Here is a 14,288-nt window from a genome sequence, read left to right on the forward strand (position 1 = left end):
AGCAGCCACTGCACTAAGTATGAGGCCCACACTGGTGATGGACTTAGAAAATCTGACCCTCACTAGCTGCCTCTTGATGTTGCTGTTCTGTGAAGTTCACCCTACTGGAGAGTGGTGATATATGACCGATAAACTCGTTGGGACCCTCTGAAGAAGTACTGTGGCTTTTATCATACCCAGAATTCAATTTTCACCATCAGCCTGATGTCCTCCACACATTTGTACACCAAACGTGTCATGGCCAAGACATTGCCAGTAACCGTAAAACAACCAAAGATACCTCGTCAAGTTGCCCATGTAGTTTTGGTCAGATATTTATCTGCCTTAACACAGCAACATGTGAGGCTGAATATTCAGCTCAATTTAGTTGCAGAATATTTGCTTATAAAAACATTCAGGACACAACCAATCTCTGCTCATTTTGGAGATCTTGTTCACTCTGCTGTGTTCTGGGGATAACTTAGACCATTTTAAAATGATTGGCGGTTGCCAAATACAATAGAAATTACACTTCCCTTGGCACAGTGGAGGAACTCATTTGATACTGGGGGTGCTCATCACCCCCGACACCCACAGATCTGGCTCCTATGATGTAAACACATAGTCTTCATTAATGAAAGAGTAACACAGAATTTTTGCAGGGTGATCTGTGGTTATTCATCATGAACTTCAGGGATCCTTTCTCAGAGGGATCTTTAGTGAGTATAAATATACTGAGAGCTGAGGATTATGTGATCAGAGCCAGTATAGTCCCATCGCTCATCCTGGAGGTAAGAAATATTATCAGACATTGTATTCCCTCTGTCAGATATGAGGCTTGAAATATGATCCATGATGTTACTAATAAGTGGGGTTAACAGTAAAATAATCTATTTTAATGGGTAGTCCATGTTGATACCTTCCCCCCTCAGTTTCAATTCCTTAATTCTCATCTAAACTGTTGCTTGACTTTCACAGAATGAGTTCTCTGTCACTTCTTCCTTTGCCTCCCTTTTTGTTCCCAGGACCCATGGAGGATGAAAATTACACCTCAGTGACAGAATTCATCATTCTGGGATTTTCTGAATTTCCTGAGCTACAAATCCCCCTTTTCCTTTTCTTTTTACTGATTTACCTGATCATCCTGATGGGGAACCTCACTATAATAACTGTGACATGTCTAGACCCTCGTCTTCATACCCCCATGTACTTTTTCCTTTGTAACTTGTCCATACTGGATATTTCTTGCACCTCAGTCACTCTCCCCAAACTGCTGGACATCTGCTTAACAAAGAAGCAACACATTTCTGCAGTTGGTTGTTTTACACAAGTGTATTTTTTCATGATCTCAATATGTGATGAATTTCTGCTTCTTACAGTCATGGCATATGACCGTTATGTGGCGATATGTCACCCTCTGCATTACTCAGTAATGATGAATCCAAGACTCTGTATTCTCATGGTCACAGGAACCTGGATCTTTGGGTTTCTGGAGCCAATGACTCACACTGTCCTTATGTCACATTTCTCTTATTGTCGGTCCAATGTGATTAACCATTTCTTATGTGATGTCTCAGCACTGCTGAAACTCTCCTGTACCAGCACCTCCACTATTGATCATTTGTCGTATGCTGTGGCTGTACTTTTCTTGTTTCCCTGCTTTCTGCTAACCCTGACATCTTACGTCTACATCATCTCCGCCATCCTGAGGATCCGTTCTTCAGAGGGGAGGCGCAAAGCCTTCTCCACCTGTTCCTCTCACCTCATGGTTGTTCTTCTCTTCTATGTAACTCTGACAGGTCTGTATGTCAAACCAACGTCCACACAATCAGTGGATCACAACAAGTTCTATGCATTGCTGTATAATGTTTTAATCCCCCTATTTAACCCCATCATTTATAGCCTGAAAAACAAGCAGGTGAAAGACGCCATAAGGAAAGTTGTTAACAGAAAGCAAATTCCTGATTGTCAATAAAATATTTTCACTGTTAGTAAAGGTTTAAACATTGAGTTCCTTGAGGAAGTAAAAATGTCCTTGGGTGGAAATTAAAGATGACCTGTTGCACATAAGTTTTGCACTCCTGTTTATTATAGATGTCGCTTTATTAGAAGCAGAATGGGTGGAGATTGAAGTCGTTTTAGGATTCTGGCAAATTGAGAAATAAATGTCTTGTTACATGAGATCTGTAAACCTGGTTTTATTGTTTTTCTTTCATAGTATTGATAGTTAATTCGCTGCAAGGAAACTTCCCCCTATTTTATTTAATGTTGTTCTGCAACCAATAAGGGGAATTATTTCGAGCACGGTTTCCCAAACCTGTCCTGGAGTTTTTTCAGAATATTTACAATGAATATACATGAGATAGATTTGCATATCAAGAAGGCAATGTATGAAGATCGATCTCATGCATATTTATTGCGGATATCCTAAAAACCTGACTGGCCAGGTTTCCCCCAGGACAGGTTTTGGAATAATTGATTTTGAGGCGGGGATTTAAATGCAATCAAGCCGATATTGAACGCAATTTAACAAAGCAAGGAAGGGTCCTGTCTGAGCCAGGCGCTGATTTTCAGCTGCACCTTGAGAACTTCCAGATGCCACCAAACTGCCAGATATTCAATGACAGGGTCCAGATTAAGTGCTGAGTCTGACCTAGATATTCTAAACCAGGCTTAATGTCCTGACCACCGTGATCTGAATATGGACCCCTTTACTTATGCTGATCATATCCAAAATTTACATTCCTTGGGATGTTTCCCTACAGGACACCTATTGAGTTGCCCATGAATGAAATTGGTCTTTGAATGTCTGAACATCTGCTAAAGTTGAATTCAGACTATAGAGTTATTTTATGGTTTTGGGATAGAGGGAAATCTCTTCGGACCAATGCACCAGCTATCAAAAAAATTATTCTTGTTACAAAATAAAGTTCACTGCTTGAGAGTATTATTGGACTTTGTGCTTCTTCTAAAGTCAAGATAATGAAATAGCTGTCACGGTCGGTGCTGTGCCTCCACACCCCAGCTCAACTCGCCCCTCCATGAGTCTATGAAGGCCTCTGAAATCTAAGCCAGTGTCAGGATCTGTGGTCCCAGCCATCCGTGTACTGCCCCTGGTATCCCACAGCCTCCTCCAGCCTGGCATACCTCTCTTTCCAGATGCTCCTGGCAGATGCCTGCATCCTAGGGCACACACATGCACGAAATCCCAGGCTTTCCCTATGGTCAGAGCTGCCACCTGCCTGACCTTCTGTACAGGTCTGTGTGACACAGTCCAGAGGTGCACCTAGGCAGATCCCAGGCATAGAGAGGGGGTTCCTTTCAGAATAGGTTTCCATACTGAATACAGAGCTCGCCCTCTGCCCTTTATCTATATGACCTATAACCTGCAGGAATTGCTTTGCATTTAGCTGATGGGGACTCTACCTTTCAAGGAAAAAAACATTACAGCAGCTATAACAATTGTATTATACCTTTATTCAGTTTAACAATGGTCAATGGTCAAAGTGGGGAGATGAGGGATGGAAGTGCAGTCTAAGAGGAAAATATGGGGAAAACAAGAAAGATCCCAGAGAGAGGAAGAGGAGGAGAGTTCCAAGGAGGTGGAGGTGTTTTTAAAGGCTGTGTGGTGAGAGATGGTGGGGATCCCTCACACTCAATAGCAGTTGGCAAGAGGTTCATCAGATCTTGTAGCTGCCCCTACCATGCCAGAACCTCTGTATGCTCACCCCGGCCCATGGAGCTGCCCCCCTATGACAGCCACCTACTTAGTAGCTGCTCCAGCAAAGTAACCACAGCCCCCCCCCCCCTCTCTCTCTGCTGAGCCCTGGAGGTGCAGCACAAACATCCCACAGCACAGGGAGGGAATTCTTCAATTGACTGCATCTAGGGCAGTAGAAGAGAGTTAGCTGCCATCAGAGAAGGGCAGGAGCTCCCCCTGGAGTGAATGGAGGGAAGTACTCTGGGGCAGACACAGAGGGAGGGGGGACAGGAATGGAAGCCAGGTGTTTCCTGCTTTTCTTGGTGGGCTGCCAGTGCAGTTAATTCTGAAACTGTTGATGCTGATGCGGGGTACTGGGCCCTGTACTCCGGCAGGAAATGGTGGAATGGCCTGAAGTTAACCTTTGAAAGGGTCAAGAAAGGAGGCTGAGTGCACATGGCAACAGCCTTCTTTAATAAGGCTCCTCCTGTGATATTTTTATTGCATTCGTTTCAGAATTTTCCTGGTTAATAAAAGCATTCAGGACACACTCAATTTCTGCATGTTTTGGGAGATCTGGTACACTCTGCTGTATGCTGGTGTTAACTTAGACCATTTCAAAATCATTAGGGGTTGCCAAATACAATAGAAATCAAACAAAATAAAACATGGAAAAGAAAATAAGATGATACCTTTTTTATTGGACATAACTTAATACATTTCTTGATTAGCTTTCGAAGGTTGCCCTTCTTCGTCAGATCGGAAATAAGCAAATGTATTAAGTTATGTCCAATAAAAAAGGTATCATCTTATTTTCTTTTCCATGTTTTATTTTGTTTGATTTCTATTGATTACCTTAAGAGTGGACTAACACGGCTACCACACTCCAAATACAATAGAAATTACATTTCCCTTGGCGCCTATGACTTAAACACATAAACTTCTTTAATGAAAGAGTAATACAGAATTTCTGCTGGGTGATCTATGATTATTCATCATGAACTTCAGGGAACCTTTCTCAGAGGGACCTGCAATGAGTATAAATATACTGAGAGCTGAGGAGTTTGTGATCAGAGCTGGTACAGTCTCATCGCTCATCCTGGAGGTAAGAAATATTAACAGACATTGTAATCCCTCAGTTACTAATTATCTTATGATCATATATGAAGCCCAGTATCTCTCATTGTGAGAAGATGAAGAAGTCATGAAGTCTTTCATCAGCAAATGTAAGAATATTTTCTACAGATCTGCAACATCCTTTACTGTTGGCCAGACAAAAGGCTTCTATATATCAAAAAGCACAACCAGCTTCCCCATCAGAAATCACCAGAAAGTGATACAGTGCAAAATGCTCCTGGTATATCTTATCTGAAAGGTATCCCTGTATTCCTAGGCTTAGCATTAGAGAAATTCCATAGGGAGATATTCAGTCACTGGTACTAAATATTTGGATCATCGGTGGCTTCTGGAAGCTATCCAGGTTTAGCCCAGGCAGGACTGCAATATATCTGGTCGTACTTCCTCCATTAACTATAGAGGCAGCATTGCTGGGATAACGTCTGGGTCCACCCCGATTCTGCCTCTGCTCTGGTGCTTCCCAGATGGTGTCACAGTGATCACTGATGAAATTCTGCAGCACAACTAGGGTTAAGTGTAACTCAATATCAACAGACAGACATGGCAGCCAAAAGAAATGGTTAAATATTGTTGAATTTCTGTCTGAATATTTTTAATCATTTAGTCATCAGGAAATTTATGTGCAAAACATTTCATATATCATTGTGCCAGATCTGTTTTAAAAATTCAATAATTCAGCAATTTATTTTTAGCAATTTCAAAACACACCAGGAGCTTTCATTGAAGAGAACTAGCTTGCTTTTTTTAATTGCTATGAGCTTGATAAAACAGAATTTCAATTGTATTTCTTTATGTCCCTGATGAAGGCAAAGTTGCAAAAAGAATGCTACTGTTGAGTTATGCTCATGCTGAATCTCCTTGCAAAGGGAAGTTCATTTTAATTTTCTATTTTACATGTTTAAAGCAATTGGTTCAATACTTTAAATGTTGAGATTTGGGCATCCCCGACCGTATTATCGAAACGAAAGATGGACGCCCATCTTGTTTCAATAATACAGGTTTCTCTGCCCCTTTGCCGGGACGTCCTGCGAGGACGACCTCATGAAAACTTGGGCACCCCGTTCGATTATGACATCACAATATCAGAAGTGAGCCGAGTATAGGATGATCAAGCCATTATGACATCAGTGATGAGGTTTTCTCCAATTGGTGGAAATGAGGCTTTATGACATCACAATATTAGCTCTGGATTCCAGAGACTGAAACTCTTCACACTAAGGGGGGATGTTATCAACGTTGGCTACTGTTAAGACGCACAGTTACTAATAACTGGGGTTAACAGTAAAATAATCTATTTTAATGGGTAGCCCATGTTGATGTCTTAATTCTCATCTAAACTGTTGCTTAACTTTCACAGAATGAGTTCTCTGTCACTTCTTCCTTTGCCTCCCTTTTTGTTCCCAGGACCCATGGGGGATGAAAATTACACCTCAGTGACAGAATTCATCATTCTGGGATTTTCTGAATTTCCTGAGCTACAAATCCCCCTTTTCCTTTTCTTTTTACTGATTTACCTGATCATCTTAATGGGGAACCTCACTATAATAACCTTGACATGTCTGGACCCTCGTCTCCACTCCCCCATGTACTTTTTCCTTTGTAACTTGTCCATACTGGATATTTCTTGCACCTCAGTCACTCTCCCCAAACTGATGGACATCTGTTTAAGAAAGAAGCAACATATTTCTGCAGTTGAGTGTTTTACACAAGTGTATTTTTTCATGATCTCACTATGTGATGAATTTCTGCTTCTTACATTCATGGCTTATGACCGTTATGTGGCGATATGTCACCCCTTGCATTACTCAGTAATGATGAATCCAAGACTCTGTATTCTCATGGTCACAGGAACCTGGATCTTTGGGTTTCTGGAACCAACAACACACATTGTCCTTATGTCACATTTCTCTTATTGTGGGTCCAATGTGATTAACCATTTCTTATGTGAAATCTCAGCACTGCTGAATCTCTCCTGTACCAGCACCTCCACTATTGAAAATGTCTCGTATGCTGTGGCTGTGCTTTTCTTGTTTCCCTGCTTTCTGCTAACCCTGACATCTTACGTCTACATCATCTCTGCCATCCTGAGGATCCGTTCTTCAGAGGGGAGGCGCAAAGCCTTCTCCACCTGTTCCTCCCACCTCATGGTCGTTATTCTCTTCTATGGAACTCTGACGGGTTTGTATGTCAGACCAACGTCCACACAGTCAGTGGATCAAAACAAGTTCTATGCATTGCTGTATAATGTTTTAATCCCCCTGTTTAACCCCATCATTTATAGCCTGAAAAACAAGCAGGTGAAAGACGCCATAAGGAAAGTTTTCAACAGAAAGCAAATTCCTGATTGTCAATAAAATAGTTTCACTGTTAGTGAAGGTTTAAACATTGAGTTGCTCGAAGAAATAAATATGTCCTTGGGTGGAAATTAAAGATTAAGTGCAGAACTTATATGCAACAGGTAGAGTCCTGTTTATTATAAATGTCGCTTTATTAGAAGCAGAATGGGTGGAGATTGAAGTCTTTCTAGGATTCTGCAAATTGAGAAATAAATGTCTTGTTACATGAGATCTGTAAACCTGGTTTTATTGTTTTCCTTTCATCATATTGATCGTTACTTCACTGCTTCTTTCCTTACTGGCAGGGCACCACAAGTTGGATGGGTGCCACCTTTCTAATTCTTGGTCTATAGATTTTGGGGGTTCTCAGGGCTCTGCACGTCCCTCTATTTTATTTAATGTTCTGCAACCAGTAAGGGGAATTATTTCGAGCAGGGGTTCCCAAACCCATCCTGGAGGAACCACGGCCAGTCAAGTTTTCAGAATATCTACAATGAATATCATGAGATAGATTTGCATATGAAGAAGGCGATGTATGAAGATCGATCTCATGCATATTCATTGCAGATATTCTAAAAACCTGATTGGCCAGGGTTCCCCCAGGACAGGTTTTGGAATAATTGATTTTGAGGATGGGATTTAAATGCAATCAAGCCGATATTGAAAGCAATTTAACAAAGCAACGAAGGGTCCTGTCTGAGCCAGGCATTGATATTCAGCTGCACCTTGAGAACTTCCAGATGCCATCAAACTGCCAAATATCCAATGACAGGGCCCAGATTACGTGCTGAGTCTGACCTAGATATTAGGGTATTATTGGACTTTCTGCTTCTTCTAAAGGATCAAGTAGCTGTCACGGTCGGTGCTGTGCCTCCACACCCCAGCTCACCTTGCCCCTCCCTCCGTGAGTCAGATCCTGACACTGGCTTAGATTTCAGAGGCCTTCACAGTGTTCCCAGCCATCCGTGTACTGCGCCTGGTATCCCACAGCCTCCTCCAGCCCAGCACACCTCTCTTTTCACATGCTCCCGGCAGACGCCTGCATCCTAGGGCACACACATGCATGAAGTCCCAGGTTTAAAGGGCCAGAGGTGACTTCTGTTCCAGGCACCCGGAGGTGACATCATTGGGCTGGAGACCTATTTTAGAAAGTCTGGCCATCCTCTTCATTACCTTGGCAACAGGTCTTCCTACATTCAGCCTTTTCCTGGACTGCCTCATCCTGTTTCCTGCCTTGCCTTGCCTAGCCTGCTTAGCCCTGTCTCCAGCCTCAGCTTGCCCTGCCTCTAGCCTTGCTTTTCTCTGTCTTTATCTTGCCTTCTCTCCAGCCTTACCGCCGACTGTTCCTGCCTTACTCCAGGTTCTGCCAGGCCTGCCACCAAGGGCTCTTTTTAGAGCCATTAGCTAGACTGCTCTCTTCAAGAAGTACTCGGCTGCCGTCAGCTGAGATGCTCCGACCCTTGGGTTGAGGGAACGGTACTTGCCCAGCTGCAGTCCAAGAACTCACCCATCTGGTGGTCAGTGACAGTAGCCATGCAATCTACAGCTGATTAAGCCAATAGAGGGTAATTTTAAAAGAAGGCATCTATTTTAAGCAGAACCGATGCCTACCCTGCAGGCCTTAGAGCTGATGCACAAGCCAGCACCTTGATTTCTACAGAATGCACCTAGATTTTAAGATAGTTATCTACACTTTTATTTATGCACTGTGCCCACGTGTATTCCCAATGGCAAAGGACATGCCATTGACTTTACATGTCTACTTGCACGAGTAAATGGCTTCTTTTCCCTGGTCATAATGTATGTGACTTCAGCACCGCTACTTACTCAAATTCTTGGTGCCTCCTTTTAAAATAAATCCTAGATTTAAAAGAAATAGGAGAAAGGTTTTCTTTACTCAGCGCGTAGTTAGACTCTGGAACTCGTTGCCGGAGAGAATGTGGTGACAGCAGTTGGCCTTGCTGAGTTTAAAGGGGGTTTGGACAGATTCCTGAAGGAAAAGTCCATTGAACATTATTCATTTAAATTTTTGTTTTGTTTTTTTGGGTTTTTTGCCGGGTTCTTTGGGCCTGGGTTGGCCACTGTCGGAGACAGGATGCTGGGCTTGATGGACCCTTGGTCTTTTCCCAGTATGGCGGTGCTTATGTACTATAAAGTAATTTCTTTATTGATCAAAGTTTGCAGGCCACAGCTTTATCTCATATAGATTATTGTAACATCATTAATCTGACACCACCCACAAAGATGTTGTTTCACATTCAGTTGGATCAAAACACAAATTGCTGGAAGGGCATGAGCTAAATCCAGAAATATATAAATATATTTCATAAAATATATGAGTACACGCAGAGTACATGCACGTCTTCAGAGCAGGAGAAACTCTGTGCTATTGGGAATCATTTTGCACACTTATTTTATAAAGGGACATAGGTACCTCACGTTGCCTTTACATAATAAGAACATTTTTTTGACATTTCACTTACAAGCCCTGTTAGAAAACTAACCTCCGCAACATTCTCCTCTATTGACAAATTCTGTTCCATATTTGTTCCCCTGTAGCAAAAGTATTCTTGAAACTGTACACTTTGCTGACAAAGTAAAACGATAACAGATCAGATTCACTCAATAACTGTGATGCACACCCACAACACTCCGTGAATGAAAGAACTGGCTCTGATACACTAATCAAAAAACCTCATAGTACTGTGGCCAACCAGTGAAACCGATCTGCAAAATTCAGCAAATTCTAGAGCACACGGTAAAAAAAAGTAATCATCGGTTGAAAAAAATCCTCCCTTCAAAGTCCGATTGAAAATTCAATGCAGGATTGCTTGTTTTATGACAAATGTACATTGAATTTTTATGTTAAAAGAACACTGAATTCTTGAGCTCTGCTAACAGCAGGAAAGATAACAGAGGGGAAGTTGGCTGCAAGGGCTTTCCCTATGGTCAGAGCTGTCCCTGCCCCACCTGCCCGACCTTCTGTACTGGTCTGTGTGACACAGTCCGGAGGTGCACCTAGGCAGATCCCAGGCATAGAGAGGGGGTTCCTTTCAGAATAGGTTTCCACACTGAATACAGAGCTCGCTCTCTGCCCTTTATCTATATGACCTATAACCTGCAGGAATTGCTTTGCATTTAGCTGATGGGGACTCTACCTTTCAAGGAAAAAAACATTACAGCAGCTATAACAATTGTATTATACCTTTATTCAGTTTAACAATGGTCAATGGTCAAAGTGGGGAGATGAGGGATGGAAGTGCAGTCTAAGAGGAAAATATGGGGGAAACAAGAAAGATCCCAGAGAGAGGAAGAGGAGGAGAGTTCCAAGGAGGTGGAGGTGTTTTTAAAGGCTGTGTGGTGAGAGATGGTGGGGATCCCTCACACTCAATAGCAGTTGGCAAGAGGTTCATCAGATCTTGTAGCTGCCCCTACCATGCCAGAACCTCTGTATGCTCACCCCGGCCCATGGAGCTGCCCCCCTATGACAGCCACCTACTTAGTAGCTGCTCCAGCAAAGTAACCACAGCCCCCCCCCCCCCTCTCTCTCTGCTGAGCCCTGGAGGTGCAGCACAAACATCAGGGAGGGAATTCTTCAATTGACTACATCTAGGACAGTAGAAGAGAGTTAGCTGCCATCAGAGAAGGGCAGGAGCTCCCCCTGGAGTAAATGGAGGGAAGCACTCTGGGGCAGACACAGAGGGAGGGGGGGCAGGAATGGAAGCCAGGTGTTTCCTGCTTTTCTTGGTGGGCTGCCAGTGCAGTTAATTCTGAAACTGTTGATGCTGATGTGGGGTACTGGGCCCTGTACTCCCGCAGGAAATGGTGGAATGGCCTGAAGTTAACCTTTCAAAGGGTCAAGAAAGGTGGTTGAGTGCACATGGCAACAGCCTTCTTTAAGAAGGCTCCTCCTGGGGTATTTTTATTGCATTCGTTTCAGAATTTTCCTGGTTAATAAAAGCATTCAGGACACACTCAATTTCTGCATGTTTTGGGAGATCTGGTACACTCTGCTGTATGCTGGTGTTAACTTAGACCATTTCAAAATCATTAGGGGTTGCCAAACACAATAGAAATTACATTTCCATTGGCGCCTATGACTTAAACACATAAACTTCATTAATGAAAGAGTAATACAGAATTTCTGCTGGGTGATCTATGATTATTCATCATGAACTTTAGGGAACCTTTCTCAGAGGGACCTGCAATGAGTATAAATATACTGAGAGCTGAGGAGTATGTGATCAGAGCTGGTTCAGTCCCATCGCTCATCCTGGAGGTAAGAAATATTATCAGACATTGTAATCCCTAAGTTACTAATTATCTTATGATCATATATGAAGCCCAGTATCTCTCATTGTGAGAAGATGAAGAAGTCATGAAGTCTTTCATCAGCAAATGTAAGAATATTTTCTACAGATCTGCAACATCCTTTACTGTTGGCACAACCAGCTTCCCCATCAGAAATCACCAAAGAGTTTCAAAACACACCAGAGCTTTCATTGAAGAGAAATAGCTTGTTTTCTTTTTTTAATTGCTATGAGCTTGTTAAAACAGAATTTCAATTGTATTTGTTTATGACCCTGATGAAGGCAACGTCAAAAGAATGCTACTGTTGAGTTATTCTCATGCCGAGTCTCCTTCCAAAGGGAAGTTCATTTTAATTTTCTATTTTACATGTTTAAAAGCAATCGGGTCAATATTCAGTGTGGAGTAATTAGGCAAGAAAGGCTCCGGGTCGGTTAAACCACGCTGAGCTGGTATTGGCACTAAATATTGGCTCTGACCACCCTGGCACTGCCCGAACAGAGTCAAGGTGGTCCCAGAATTTATTCAGATAGAAATGATTTTCAGCTTGGAATCCGAATATCTAACGAATAAAGTGAGGACAGGTAAAGGTTAAACTGTCCTGGCTTTATCCGGTTAGTTCTGTGGGTGGTGGGCTATAAATCACCCCTGAGGAGAGAAGAAAACCACAGAAAAGGTGGAGGTGCACTGGTTCCCTACGAATTGCAATAAAGCGTTCAATCCATCCACGTCTTCTTCGTTGTTTGAGAAGAGCCGTCTTTCCCTACTCCTTTTTTGGGCTATAAATCACCCCTCCCTGTGGCTTCATTTAACCCAGACATGGCCCAGCATTGAGTACCTGGATCTTACTCAGCTCCCAGCTGTCAATATTTAAGGAAAACCTGATGCCACTGAAAGAGTATCACCCAGTAGACTTTTTCTATATATATATTACTGAATTATTGAATTTTTACACAGTTTGCATGGTGAACATAGGATTCCTGATGGACAAATGCTTAAACATATGACATTTCTCTCATGGTATGCTTTTGCCATATAGGTGTTCCTTTCAGATGATACTGTTAGAAAATAATAAATTAATACTATTTGCCCTGTATCATTTTTTGCTGATTTTTGATCTGGAAGCTGGTTGTGCCTTTAGATTTATAGAAGCCAAGAATTTTGGACATCTATAGAAGGGACTCGGATGACTTGATTGTTCTTGGCTTATTACATCTCCATAAGCTTATTCAATTATAGGAATTATAGCCCATCATATTTCAATTTTGACATTAAGGGGGATAGTTATCAACATGGTATACGTGTTATGTTACCACTAACTCATTGTATAAAATGGGATCTATGCTAAAATATCATGAGACCTGGTAACTATTAACTGGGGTTAACAGTAAAATAATCTATTTTAATGGGTAGCCCATGTTGATGTCTTAATTCTCATCTAAATTGTTGCTTGACTTTCACAGAATGAGTTCTCTGTCACTTCTTCCTTTGCCTCCCTTTTTGTTCCCAGGACCCATGGAGGATGAAAATTACACCTCAGTGACAGAATTCATCATTCTGGGATTTTCTGAATTTCCTGAGCTACAAATCCCTCTTTTCCTTTTCTTTTTACTGATTTACCTGATCATCTTAATGGGGAACCTCACTATAATAACCTTGACATGTCTGGACCCTCGTCTCCACACCCCCATGTACTTTTTCCTCTGTAACTTGTCCATACTGGATATTTCTTGCACCTCAGTCACTCTCCCCAAACTGCTGGACATCTGCTTAACAAAGAAGCAACATATTTCTGCAGTTGGGTGTTTTACACAAACTTATTTTTTCATGATCTCAATATGTGATGAATTTCTGCTTCTTACATTCATGGCTTATGACCGTTATGTGGCTATATGTCACCCCTTGCATTACTCAGTAATGATGAATCCAAGACTCTGTATTCTCATGGTCACAGGAACCTGGATCTTTGGGTTTCTGGAGCCAATGACTCACACTGTCCTTATGTCACATTTCTCTTATTGTCGGTCCAATGTGATTAACCATTTCTTATGTGATGTCTCAGTACTGCTGAAACTCTCCTGTACCAGCACCTCCACTATTGAATATGTCTCATATGCTGTGGCTGTGCTTTTCGTGTTGCCCTGCTTTCTGTTAACTCTGACATCTTACGTCTACATCATCTCCACCATCCTGAGGATCCGTTCTTCAGAGGGGAGGCGCAAAGCCTTCTCCACCTGCTCCTCCCACCTCATGGTCGTTATTCTCTTCTATGTTACTCTGACAGGTTTGTATATCAGACCAACGTCCACACAATCAGTGGATCACAACAAGTTCTATGCATTGCTGTATAATGTTTTAATCCCCCTGTTTAACCCCATCATTTATAGCCTGAAAAACAAGCAGGTGAAAGACGCCATAAGGAAAGTTTTCAACAGAAAGCAAATTCCTGATTGTCAATAAAATATTTTCACTGTTAGTGAAGGTTTAAACATTGAGTTGCTCGAAGAAGTAAATATATCCTTGGGTGGAAATTAAGTGCAACAGGTCATCTTTAGAGTACTGTTTATTATAGATGTCGCTTTATTAGAAGCAGAATGGGTGGAGATTGAAGTCTTTCTAGGATTCTGCAAATTGAGAAATAAATGTCTTATTACTTGAGATCTGTAAACCTGGTTTTATTGTTTTCCTTTCATCCTGACCATCGTTGTCTGAATATGGACCCCTTTACTTATGCTGATCATATCCAAATTTACATTCTTTGGGATCTTTCCCTACAGGACACCTTTTGAGTTGCCCATGAACGAAATTGATCTTTGAATGTCTGAACA

The 14,288-nt window shown here is 42.0% G+C and overlaps 3 protein-coding genes across 3 annotated transcripts; all 3 read left to right on the top strand.

Annotated features, from left to right (window-relative positions):
• Window positions 1–1,009: 1,009 nt before the first annotated feature.
• LOC115457419 (olfactory receptor 1019-like) lies at window positions 1,010–1,954 on the top strand. Its single transcript, XM_030186838.1, has one exon. It carries the CDS (start codon window positions 1,010–1,012, stop codon window positions 1,952–1,954), a length of 945 nt encoding a protein of 314 aa, XP_030042698.1.
• A 4,271-nt stretch (window positions 1,955–6,225) lies between these two features.
• On the top strand, window positions 6,226–7,170 carry LOC115457420 (olfactory receptor 1019-like). Its single transcript, XM_030186839.1, has one exon. The coding sequence runs from the start codon at window positions 6,226–6,228 to the stop codon at window positions 7,168–7,170; it is 945 nt and encodes a 314-aa protein (XP_030042699.1).
• A 5,805-nt stretch (window positions 7,171–12,975) lies between these two features.
• On the top strand, window positions 12,976–13,920 carry LOC115457421 (olfactory receptor 1009-like). The gene has a single exon (XM_030186840.1). The coding sequence runs from the start codon at window positions 12,976–12,978 to the stop codon at window positions 13,918–13,920; it is 945 nt and encodes a 314-aa protein (XP_030042700.1).
• Window positions 13,921–14,288: the final 368 nt, after the last annotated feature.

The sequence above is a fragment of the Microcaecilia unicolor genome, chromosome 14 (assembly GCF_901765095.1).
Source record: "Microcaecilia unicolor chromosome 14, aMicUni1.1, whole genome shotgun sequence".
Lineage (NCBI taxonomy): Eukaryota > Metazoa > Chordata > Amphibia > Gymnophiona > Siphonopidae > Microcaecilia > Microcaecilia unicolor.